Below are 12835 nucleotides of genomic sequence, written 5' to 3' on the forward strand. Positions count from 1 at the left end.
TGGCTCTTGCCGTGTAGGTTTGAGAACTGCCGTCTACTACACCCAGGCGTTCTTTTTCAACCAGCACGCGTTCGAGCTCGCGTCTCACACGCGGGCCCTGCCGCGTCGGCGCGTCATCCCGGGCGTTGCTCTTCACGAAATCGAAAAAAAAGGTTCATTTTGCTGCTGTGTTGTTTTTTTGTTTTTTTCCTCATCGCTTCCTCTGCGCTCCATGGCTCGGGACGCCGTGCCTCAAAGGAAAGCGACGGCTCTGGGTGGATGGTTCTGCGCTTCTTCACCTCAGTGCTGGGTGTCCACATGTAGCCTGGGGGGGGGGGGGGGGGGGGGGGAGAGAGGAGGTGCTGCTGCTGTCGTCGTACCGCATGTCTGTTTGTGTTTTGGGCAAGATGGCAATACGCTACGGAGTCGGTATGGAAGGTGGTGTCGATTTAAGCCTGTAAAGAAATGCACGGGAGACGGAACAAACGCCAGCCCCAGCAAAACCTCATCAACTGTGCGGAGATAACGTGTTTGTAGTCTGAAAGACTGACGCGGCGTCGACGTGTGAAACGAGTTCAGTCCGGAGTGTGTTCCCAAAGTCTTCTTTAAGCAAAACCCCTCCAGCGCCTGCTGTCTGTGGAGTCCAAACCCGCCAGAAAACGACCGCCAAAACAATGGTTTCAGTCTGTCATTTAGGGGAGGGGGGGGGGGGGGGGGTCTGCGTATGGAAAGGACAAAAAAAAAAGCTAGTTTGATCATGAGTTAATCTTAAAACTTAAATTTATATCAAAAAGATATCTTGCTTTTAAAAAATATTTCTGATTTTTTTTTTTTTTTTTTTTGAATATTCAGGGGACATAGTAGTGAATGTACGATATGTTGTGCCTTTTTCTTTATTTTTTTGTAGATTCTTTTGTGCCATAAAAGTCTACACATTGTATCTTAATATCAAATAAATTTCACCTCAAAACCCTCTCAAGATCACGCCTCATCTGCCACATGCATACTGTTGAGTATTGAAGTTTTCCGAAAAGGAAAAAAAAAAATAAACGGGCCTTTTAAATAATTTTTTTTTTTTTTTTTTTTCCTCCAGACTAATAAATGTGCTCATGTTCTGGCCCCGCTGCCCTGGCTGTGTCCCACTTTCCTTCTGGTAAAACCACCTCTAACCGCCTTCTCTCTCTCCTTTTTGCCCTGTGGTCTTCCTGATGGATTTGAGGTAACCCTGAATGTCACTTTATATCATGCATAAGGGATAACACATTTATTAGGGATGTGGAAAATCAATTCACGTGATCAATAAAAAAAAAAAAGCCTGCCTAAAACATCCATGTTTTCTTGGGTGCAAACGAACGGTGCAGTGCTGCAGAGCGTTGGCCGACGGTGGACTTATCAATTATGTGCCGTTTTTTTTTTTTGGACATGTTAATGTAAAAAAAAAAAAACCAAGGTCGGACACCAACAGACCTGTAGAACACGAACCGTAACGTTAAACCACACAAAATATAAAATCACATTAAAAAAAATCGGAATATCTTATCGCAATGTTTACAGAATCGCAATACGATAATGATACATAACTTATCGACGGCCAAAAACCGCGGCCCTGTCGTGACGTCCCGAGCGTTCACAGAGCCGACCGGCCTGCTCCCTCAACGGCCTCCAGGGCGCCACTGGCCTCCTTTCAAATTGTGAAATAATATCATTTTATATAAAGTCGATAGTACGAAAAAGAAAAGACTGCCTACGAAAATACTATCAATGTTTTATGCAACATTTGGGGGGGAGAGAGACGGGGAGAGAGTCGTGAGGAAAAAGGAAGGTTTGTGTGTGGTTGGGGGCGGGCGGTGGGGGGGGGGGGATAGGGGTGGCTATGCAATATACATTAGATAAGATTAGCGGCCCTTTAAAAAAAAAAAAAAAGCGACTCACGGGCCAAGTGTGTGTGTCTCCTGGCAGGGGTCAGCGGCGTTGCACAACAACAGAGCAGCCGCCACAGAGCAGGAAGAGCGGCCAGCTGCCCGCGGAGATATCCGCTGGCTTTTATTGTTTGTGGGGAAATTGTCACATGTGCCCGTGACAAGGAAACAAGTCATATCTGCCCCCAGAACAGGCAAATAATCCTGTTTCTAAAAGGGGAGACGGCCGAGTCCGCCCACACACCTCCTGTTTGGCGGACGTCTCTCCGGGCGCGTTGTACAGCCGAGGCCTCTCTGCGTCCGTCCCAAGCAGCCCGCCCGAGCGACGGCGTGTTGTCACGGCCGCGCCGTTAAAATAAAGCAGCCCACAGACGAGTGCAAGCCGGTGAATCTCCCAGGAGAAGAAGAAGAAGGAGGGGGGGAGCTCAACAAGAGAAGGAGGTTTTTTTCTTTCTTTTTTTTAACCACAGCATCACCCCCCCCCCCCGGAGCTGTCAGGCTCAGACTAGCGGGAACCGGCTTGACACCGACACCCAAGCATCGAGAGCACAAGTCGCTTGTGCGACACATAACAGGACGTTATTATGCACATAAAGTGGATGAACCAATATTTGTTATTCTTCTTGGAGGTGCTGGCGGTGTCAGAGCCCTCATTATGTGACCTTCTCTTCCCTGTGGGCAGCAGGTTAAACCAAGTGGGCGGCGGGGGGGGGGGCGGGGATAGAGGGGATATTTTTCTTCATTCCCAGTTATTTCGGGTGTGCTCTGGAGCGGCAGTGATGTCAGACCGGCTTCCTCGTCTTCCGAGGTTGGGCCAAGTCTGGGCCCTAGAGATTCTCCGTAGAGTCTTTCCTGTTGTTCTGGGAGCCAGAGAGGAGGGATCAGCCTGGGGTCCATGTGACCACAGGGACTGGGGATGTGTTGGGTGGTGGGGGGGGGGGGGGTGAGGGAGGGTCTCTATAGCATTGCCCTCCCCCTTGGTACAATGGTGTTCCCCTGGATGACAGATGCTGCTTAACCCCGCTGACCCGCGGAGCTGCGGTGTCCCGGATGAGTGACAGGCCGGTGGCAAGCGCTCACGAAATAAACCCGCTGATAGGACGCGATCCCCCCCCGGCCAGGGAGGGCACTGCCTCTTCAGGCCTACCTCCTCACCCCCCCCCCGACACCACCCAGTCACCCATGGTAATATATGTCTATCTGCGCTGAGAAGCTCTGTTAACTGTGGGATTTAAGCGTAGAGGAGGAGGGACACTCACTCCTGTTATCTTGTCCTATTGAGACCAACATTGAGACAGATTGACTACTAAATCACAATAGAAAAGAGCCGCATTGTGACAGTGCTGCGCAGCCTCTAGACCGTCCATAGAAGCACCAGCGCTGTCGTTATCACTGGGGATATCTAGCTTTGGGGAATGCCGTTTGGGTTTTGGAACTCGTACGCTTCTATTTGAAGAGACTGCCGACGCATATGCAATACATTCTGTTAGGAGGCCTGCTGTTCTATATCCTCTGATGAGTAATAGGAGTCGACTTTCAATTGTGTTTGGTCTAGGTTGAGCGTTGTCCATGCAGGAAACACACACGTTTGTAATTTAGGCTGTACGTTTACGCTGTAAACACATTGGATGTATACAATATATTATATTAGGTACATTTTAAATAATTCTTCATGTTTCTGCTCTACTTTGGTGGAGGAACATCTAGTAGACCCAGAGCTAAGGAGCACGTTTTGTAAGGTGATGGAAATAACTCACATTTGGTACTCATTTAATTATTAACACACAAAGCCCGGTACCCTTTCCATTACAGCCCTCTCACAAGCCCGCTACGCTTCCCAGTGTAAAAAAAGCTCTAATTATTTTTCCCTGCAGTCTTTGAAACTTCCATTTTTTCAGGGCCTGTATTTGTGTGCCGTTTGTTTGTAAAAACACAACAAAGAAATGAACAATAATCTAAACTGTAATACATGTTTTTTTTTGGCCTTACTTTTTGTTTTATTGTCTTTAAACGTCTAGTTGAAATATAAAAAAGGTGACGTAATTCACGGGTAGGTAGAGCCTCATATATTGAATTGCCTGTAATAAGTAGTATGCTGCTTGTATTGACTATCTGGGGATTCTTCGACAAATTCATGTTTAAAAAAGGAATATTAACCTAGCACATAATTATTTATATAGACAATAAGGCATAACTGGTGTTTACACTAAACTTTTTATTTAGTTTTAAATTGAATCAATGAATTAACATTTTTATCAGCCGAAGGCTTATTATTAATCCTACCGCGTCTGTTTGACTTCCGGTAGCCTCGTCTCGTTCTTTCTTTATTTGATTATATTTTGTACAACGCATAAGGGTATACGCTCGATGAATGAAAGAATTGTTTTTTTTATCACAAATATCAAACCATGGTTTACACGATTAAAGAACACTTTATACAGCCCGTACATAAAGTAAACACATTCGTATCCGTCTTTGTGTTTCCAAATTAATTGGAGATCAATGTAAGTGGACGGTGGCGTTCCGCCTCGATCCGCTAGGTGGCACTGTGCCTTCTCCACAGAAGTCCCCTTAACGCGGCCCTTGTGCCGTGCAGACCGCAGTAAAGGGACACCGAGCACACCTAAAACATAATAGGCCTGTATTTGGGGATAAATAAAGGTAGCGTACATTTTATAGGCCTATAAAGTTGTTTTTTTTCCCGGGAAAAGTGTGTAGCCCGTATACAGCAAATATGCTTATATATTTCACTATAATATAAAGGCATATGCGAGGACCTTTGCCTGTTTAAGCTTCGGTTCACGTTTCCTGTGCGAATATCAAATCATTCAATATTAATAAATAGAGCTACATATCAAAACAGCCAACGCCTTTTCATCATCAAGGTGTAAGCACCTTAATAACAACAACTACGTAACAACGATATACCTACATTTAATAAGTAACCTTTTAGTATGATATTTTGCCTATTTATTCATCAAAAGACCTACCCCACACCACATTTATTTTCAATATTTCCATACGTGAATATTTCTTATTGCATGAACATTGGTGCTCGACTGTAATGAAAGGTAGGACGCATTAAACTGTTATTAATGATTTGTTAGTTTCACATGGCTATGGTCGTGGTAAATATAAAGAGGGAATACGGCGTGATTGTCCACACATGAAAATTTGGAGCAATCATATTCCCTCTCAGATGTGATAATACGTAGAGAATTTATTGATTTCATGGATCGATTGATTGATTGATTATCGGCAATGTGGCCCAATGCGATCCGCTTGATTCAGTCCGTTCAGATAGTCTTTTAAGGAGGACTTTCTCCTCAGGGACGCATTGGCCTAATCTACGGAAACGCTCTCATTGCAGAGCAGACCCACACGCCTACACACCTCCACGTCCTAAGCACCGGAACAACACGATCACGATCACCATGATCACACACATGCATAACATAATTAACCCTGTTGTGTGGTGTTTGCTGCACAATAAGATGCACATTACAGCGATACGATGCAATTAGGATGTTTATTTAAGTCTCGTGCGTTCATAAGTGTTGTGAGTGCGACCGCTTTTCATTACGACACAGCGTTGTACATTTACATGACTGCTTGGATACAAAAGAAGCCTATAAAAAAAAAATGCTGCTCGGATTTCCCAAAAAAATAGCAAACGTCTTGTGCAACAATAATTTCTATTTGTCACACGACGAAACCATCGCCTATCAACGTGCTCCCTCCGAGCTAAACGGTGACTTATATTTGAATAGTCGTACAATTAATCAGCAGCGTTGATTAATCGCTCTAATAACTGGCAACATAATTATTTATACAATTCAGCCTACTTACGCGTCTCGTAGGCCAGGCCTATTTGATTAACACTGAGAATAGTTATTGTTGGGTCATTAGGGAAAAACTATTATGTAGCCTGTATCAGGCCAACCGTTACTACGTGGTAATGTGTTGGCCTATTTACTGTATGAATTGTTGGCATTTGTAAAATCGCCCCAAATTAATAGCTTTCATGAACATGTCAATACTCGAGATTGACATTTAGAAATGCCGTTTTGCACACAGCCTCTGCAGTCAACTCCGCGGACCACCTTAACAAATCCTCCCGCCCCCAAAGCTTTTCTCCTGCGCTGTGATTGGTGGATATCCCATGGATGGAAGTGGTTGCAGAAATGCAAAACTTGTTGCTGGCTCCCTGGACGCGTTGATCTCACACAGCGCAAAGCGCGAGGCCAGAGTGTGTTCTGTCTGTGAATCGTTCCCAGCTGGATTAGACCACACCAGACCTGGGAGTTGGGGGACGCACGCAACGAAACACAGCGACACACTGTAAAGGAGAGTCTGCATGGTAGTGGGAGCGCTTATTGCGCTGACGCGAAGGGCCAGGCGCCGGTGAAGGATGCTGTTCTGGAGCCGCTCGGCGGTGGCAGAGCGCGGGTAGTTATATGCCCATTGCTCGGGACTGAGTGCGCGCAAGAGCCGACCCCTCCGGTTCCTCCGGCGCGTTTGGATTGCCGTTGGTTTGGACATTCTGGACAGTTTGGACTTTGACTCAATTACTGCTTAATCGTGGTTGGGATTTTAATGACCACTTATAGGCATTTAAAACACAATTCCACAGCCGTTTGAAGCGATTTTTTGTTGCAAAGCTCCAAGTGGACTTTTTCCGTCTCCAACATGGAACTCGCCGAAACCTGGACATATTGGGACGTTTGACATCGAAAAGCAGCCGTAAAGAGACAAATAAAATATTTTTTTTTTCTAAATTTCGTCTTTTTCTAAACCCTGTGTTTGGCAAGTTGAAAAGAGATTAGTGTCGTTTTTGTCATGAAGAATTGCGCACAGATAACTTTGGAATACGACAAGTCTCGAGACTGATAAAGAAGATTGTGCTCGTTTGCCTAATATACTGACATAATAAAAAACAAAAAGGGACAAATACGCACAAGAAAACTGACATTTTACGCGCGCCCTTGGACACTGAATTTTCCTTCGGAGTCGGAGAAGTTGGAAAAAAACAATTTAATAAGAACAATGAGAATTGATTTGGTGAGTCCATAGATTTAAAAAAATAATAATTTGATTTGCATCTGCTGGTACAACAATTTTTCATATTTGCATAAATAATATAGTTGTCCCCTCTATTTTTGTTTTTGGACACAGACGGATAAACAGACAGTGTGCCTATGCCTGGCGAGGTAGCTGTCATGTTGGATTGATAATAGGGGAGTATGTTTGGGCTGGAACAGTTTGGATCCAAGATTAATAGCAGAAACCCTGGCCTGTCAGAGAGAAACATAAACCAACCAAGACTGAACATGGGTTCACATTATAAAAGCCCCAGTTTTCACACTGGTGGCCCTCCCGGATCGGTGGAAGCGGGCATGGGCCCTTTAAACGAGCCGCCGATGCTCGGACTCAACATGAACATGAACGGAGAGCAGTACGGAGGCTTTCACTCACGGGGACACGCTGACATGCATGCGGGCGGTGGACTTCAGCAGCAGCAAGGACCCATGCATGGATTTTTTAACAACCAACCTCATCAAGGACACCCACACGGCCACCAACCGCACCCCCACCAACACCATCCTCATTTCAGTGGGAATTTCGGGGGCCCAGACTCAGGGTCATCCTGCCTGCATGGTGGCAGGCTAATGGGCTACAACAACAACGGCATGGGCCCACAGCAGGGCTTCGGAGAGGGGTTTGATCCCCTCGCTGAGGGCCAGGCCGGGGACGGGTTCCCACCGCAGCAGCAGCAGAGGTCCAACAACATGCCTGACTTCCAGCACCACGGCCCTCCGAGCGGCAACCACGCCGTGCCGGCCCCGTGTCTGCCCCTGGACCAGTCCCCCAACAGGGCCGCCTCCTTCCACGGCCTCCCTTCCTCCTCGTCCTCCTCCTCCGAGTCCCACAGCCTGGAGCCCCGACGGATGCCCAACCAGAACGCCGTGGAGGGCCTAGAGTACAGCTTCCCCAACGAGCCGCCGTCCGGACACTTCGACGTTCCCGTGTTCTCCCCGTCCGATTCCGAATCCCACTTTGGGCCCGGGCGGCCGGTGGTGGTGGGGGGGAACTTCCCCGGGAACCCCGGAATGCCCCGGACCCCGGGCATGCAGGGGGGCATCTCCAAGGGCCACCAGCCCCCGCCGCCGCCGCCCCAGCAGCCCCAGCCGCCGCCGCAGCACGGCGTGTTTTTCGAGCGCTTCGGAAACGGCCGGAAGGTTCCGGTGGGAATGGAGCCTGGCGTTAATGCCAGACACCCCCTCCTGCAGCAGCAGCAGCAGCAGCAGCAGCAGCAGCAACAACAACAACAACAACAGGCGGGCTTGATTGCCAGACAGAACTCATGCCCCCCTGGACTCCCCCGTCCCCCCCACCCGGAGCCCGGCTCCTCCAACCCCAACATTCTGGACGGCGGGGTCATGATGCCCGGCCAACACAACCAGTTTGAGTATCCGATTCACAGACTGGAAAATAGGGGCCTGCATCCCTACGGGGACCCCATGTTTAATATGCAACAGCCCGCCCCCCCACCGCCGTCCCAGCAGCCCCCCAACCAGAGGCTGCAACACTTTGACTCCCCTTACATCAACATGGCCAAAAGGCCCCGGTTCGACTTCCCCAACGCGCACGGCGGCGGCGGCGGCGGCGGCGGCGGCGGCGAAGGTTGGGGCGGGGGCATAGAGAGCCACCTCTCCCCCTCGGCGTACCCGGGTCTCCCCGGGGAGTTCACCCCGCCTGTGAGCGAGGGCTTCCCCCCGGGCCCGCTGCAGCACGCCGGCCCCGACCAGCAGTCCCTGCAGCAGCGGCAGAACGCGGCCATGATGATCAAGCAGATGGCCTCCCGGAACCAGCAGCAGAGGATGCGGCAGCCCAGCCTGCAGCAGCTGGGCCACCACGGCGAGGTCCCCCCGGGCCCCATGGGCCACGGCGGCCCCGTGGGCGGCATGCCCCAGCCCAACTTCGACAGGGAGAACGGCGGCAGGATGCCGGGCTTCGACGGGCAGAACCCTCACGTCTCCCAGGAGAACGCCTGGTTCTCGGGGCCCCACCAGCCCGGGGAGATGATGTCCCGGCGCATGGGCGGAGCCGGCAACGAGCCGGGCGGCGGCGGCGGCGGCCACGACATCGGGCTGCAGCAGAACGGGGCGGGGATGATGTTCCGCCCGGGGATGGGCATGCAGGAGCCCATGAGGCTGCCCGGAGACGGCCACGCGCCGGCCCTCCACTCCCCGGGAATGCACCCCCAGTTCGGCGGCAACATGGGCAACCTCTCGCAGATGCAGTCCCCGGGCGTGGGGCACCCCAACGCGCCGGAGAGGAGGCCCGGAGCGGACTTCCCGGCGCCCCCTATGGGAGCTCAACCGACGTTCCCCTACGGTGGGGGCAACCGTCAGGGGGCGGCTCACAGCAATCCCCAGGGGGTGAACACCTCTCCGGGGAGCTACCCTCCCCAGTCTGAGTTCCCCCCGGGCCAGCGGTCCTCAGTGAGTAAGCTGGGAGCTCTTTCCTTGGGGAATTTCAGCAAAACCAGCACTAAAGACAATGTTTTCGGCCAGAGCTGCCTGGCGGCCCTGTCCACGGCCTGCCAGAACATGATCGCTAGCCTAGGGGCCCCCAACCTCAACGTAACGTTCAACAAGAAGAACCAGAACGAGGGCAAGCGAAAACTGAGTCAGACGGAGCAGGACATTAATAGCAGCGCGGCTAATGGGACTGGCAGTGCTGCTCCCGAATATTTTCAGAGCGGCACTTCCCAGAACAGCCAGATGCCTGGCACTGGGAATAGCAACACTAAGCCTGCGAGTCAAAGCCAGACGGTGCAGGGGGAAGCCAGTGCCCTCTCTCCAAATTACAACATGGACGCTACCCCTTGCATTGAGGGGAAGGCAGCAACAGGGAGTGGGAGAGGGAGAGGGAGGAGAAAAAGGGACAGCGGACACGTGAGCCCTGGCATTTTTTTTTCCTCTGACAATGGAAACCCTGTTGTGAGTCCAGGCCAGCAGACCCCCTCGGCTGGCGTTGGGGAGAGGGGTGGGGGCACGCCCCACGAGAAACCGCTCCAGTCGCCCTCCTGGGGCAAAGGGGGAGACCTGATGCTGGGCGACCAGCCGGACCTCATGTCCTCACTGGACAGCGGCATCCAGAGCGTCGCCAAGTCCGACGGCAGCTCGCCGCGCGTGGACTTTCCCGACGACGTGGTCGGCGGCGGCGGCGGCGGCGGCCACTACGGCAACGAAGACGAGGTGTCCTCCAGTTCCGACCCGGGCGGCGCCTCGGCCAACAAGCCCGGCCGCAGCCCCCTCATGGCCTGCTCCCCCAAGCTGCAGCAGCGGGGCGGGGAGCACGGGCTGATGGGCGGACCCAAGCCCCTGGGAATGGGTATCAACAATCACACTACCTCGACACCTGATGGCTACGGCCTGAGTGGCGGTGGCGGCGGCGGCGGCGGCGGCGGTGGGGGAGGAGGAGGAGGAGGAGGAGGAGGAGGAGGAGGGGGCAACGGGCTGAGCCACCAGCCGGGCACACCTGGGATGGAGCAGGTACGCACGCCGTCCAGCACGTCTGGTCAGGATGAGATTCATCCTCTGGAGATTCTGCAGGCCCAGATCCAACTCCAGCGCCAGCAATTCAGTATCTCAGAGGATCAGCCTCTGGCCATGAAGAATAGTAAAAAAAATGGTGACTGTCCCTCGCAGAACGGAGACAGCGAGCTGGCGAGCTGCAGCCCGGATGCTGGGAAGAGCTCAATGGGTACTATTGACCTTGACACCCTCATGGCCGAGCAGCACGCCACCTGGTACGTGCCCAGTGACAAGGCCATGATGGACGGACCAGAGGACGACAAGGCCATGGCACTGTGGGACAAGAAGAGCCAGAACAACAGCAAAGAAGGTGAGCCAAATGTTATAGTTTTTTTTTGTTAACGATGAATATATTATTTCACTTCTATATTCCCCCCCCCTCCCCCACCCCCTCTTTCTTTTCACTCTTATACCTTTCTCTCTTTCTAACTAAGGACATGCAGGGGCAGTAAGGCTTCAGCTAGGCAATTGGATGTTTTTTTCATGGTTTCTTACAGTCTGTTCGCCGGCAAATGCTATTATAATGAGGGGAAAGGAAACTATATGGCCATTGGCAATCATTCTCACCTTTTGTCCGTGATGTGAGTCCATCTGTCTGGTTTTTGAGAGAGACACTCCATATTTAGATGAGTGTTTGGGTTTCAAAAATGACCAATAATAATCGCAGAATTATGTTGGTTTTGTCGTATTTAAAATAGGACTGCATTCTATATTTTGCATTCGGGAAAAGGAGGTCTCGCGAAAATACGTATCAGTCTATGAGCCTAGGGCTGTAGGCTATTAGATGAGATGGGTTAAAAAATATATATATATACAATAGGCTAATGTAGAGCGAAAATAATTTAAACCTCACTTTGTAGTTTATGCGGGGAAGTTGAATCGGGCTTTTCTGGTTGTGTCGAGTGAATTGACGTCACTGTCATTTTTGCAGAGGAACTTAAAAACAAGAATGCGAAAAGTAAACATTTCCTGTGGTTATTTATCTCGGTTTCACGGTGAACGGCTACATGGAGAAGATTAATAGTTTTGTAAGGATGTGCGTTTGGCTCAGCGGGACTCCCCTCGCCTTGTACGTGTTTGTTTTGGTGCTACAATAGGATAATGCAGGAGTGGTGAAAGTGGATTGGGTTTGGATTGACAGGACAGGGTTCTCCAGATAAGCGCTAAAAAAAACATTTCCCTTTCCAGTGGCCTGTGTTGCTTTGGCTTAGTGTACAATAACCTATAATCTCACGGATAACAGATGAGGATATTATAATATTAGGCGCACTTATAATAATGCTTATAATAATAATGCTAATAATCTTATTATAAAAAATATAACAACTGTCATAATTATTTAGTAGGCTATGCTACCAACATTTGCGAATAAGTCACTAAAGTCGAGGAAGACTTTTGGAGAATAAACGGTAGGAAAGGGTTTTTCCAATTAAATTATAAATTAAAGATTAGTGTAATAATTTACAATGCACGTACTGTTATTTTAGGATTTACACGGTAGTCAATCAATACGTTATAATTGTTATTTTCATTTGTGTTTTATTTGAATTATAACAATAATCAAAGGCCTAAAATGCTATAATAACCACGTATAAAATAAATAATACTAATAAAATACTAATACATATATATAACATTAATAGTAATTAATAACGATTCATATTATCATTATTATTAAGCTCGTTATTATCATGCATGTTATTAGTTGAAAACGCATTTAACACCCATCACATTGGGACCTGAACAGTCTTACGCTCTTTATTCATTTATTATTTTTGCTTGACACTGGTTGCCCTTTATTTTTAACGACAAGTGAAAGCATTGATCGCGACGCTCCACTGCCACCAAAGAGGCGATCATTTAATCGCCTCGACCAGCGACGCCCGGGAGAAGCGCTCTCCCTCACGTCGTGAATAGGTAGCCCCCAGCGCGTGCTTCGCGGCGTCTCTTTGTTCTGGCGGTGGGAGCGGGAGAGGGGAGGGGAGGGGGTGAGGAGAGAGGAGAGGGAGAGAGGGGAGTCTGGAGTCAACACACATTGTTTGAGGAGACCGTGCAGTCAGCCCCTACGTAGACCCCGGCTCTGTCGCTCCCTGCGACTCATCTCATGTCTCTAGCGGGGCTCGGTCGGCTTCGCTCCGGAGGTAGAGTTGTAACCGGGAGGTTGCTAGTTCGATCCCCGGCTCCGACTATAGCCGAGTGTCGAGGCGTCCCTGAGCAAGGCACCTCACCCTAACTGACTCACGACGAGCCTCGACTCCGCCGTGTGTGTGTGTGTGTGTGTGTGTGTGTGTGTGTGTGTGTGTGTGTGTGTGTGTGTGTGTGTGTGTGTGTGTG

General features: G+C 50.0%; 1 protein-coding gene across 1 annotated transcript; it reads left to right on the forward strand.

The window, feature by feature from the left end:
• Positions 1–6141: 6141 nt before the first annotated feature.
• LOC311377412 (transcriptional activator MN1-like) lies at positions 6142–10811 on the forward strand (the record flags this gene model as incomplete). The annotated part of the gene is made up of 3 exons (XM_084491308.1): positions 6142–6959; positions 7074–10459; positions 10616–10811. Coding segments are annotated over exons 2-3 (3514 nt in total), but the record flags the coding sequence as incomplete, so codon positions are not given.
• Positions 10812–12835: the final 2024 nt, after the last annotated feature.

Source organism: Micromesistius poutassou, assembly GCF_964030765.1.
Source record: "Micromesistius poutassou genome assembly, contig: SCAFFOLD_5234, whole genome shotgun sequence".
NCBI lineage: Eukaryota > Metazoa > Chordata > Actinopteri > Gadiformes > Gadidae > Micromesistius > Micromesistius poutassou.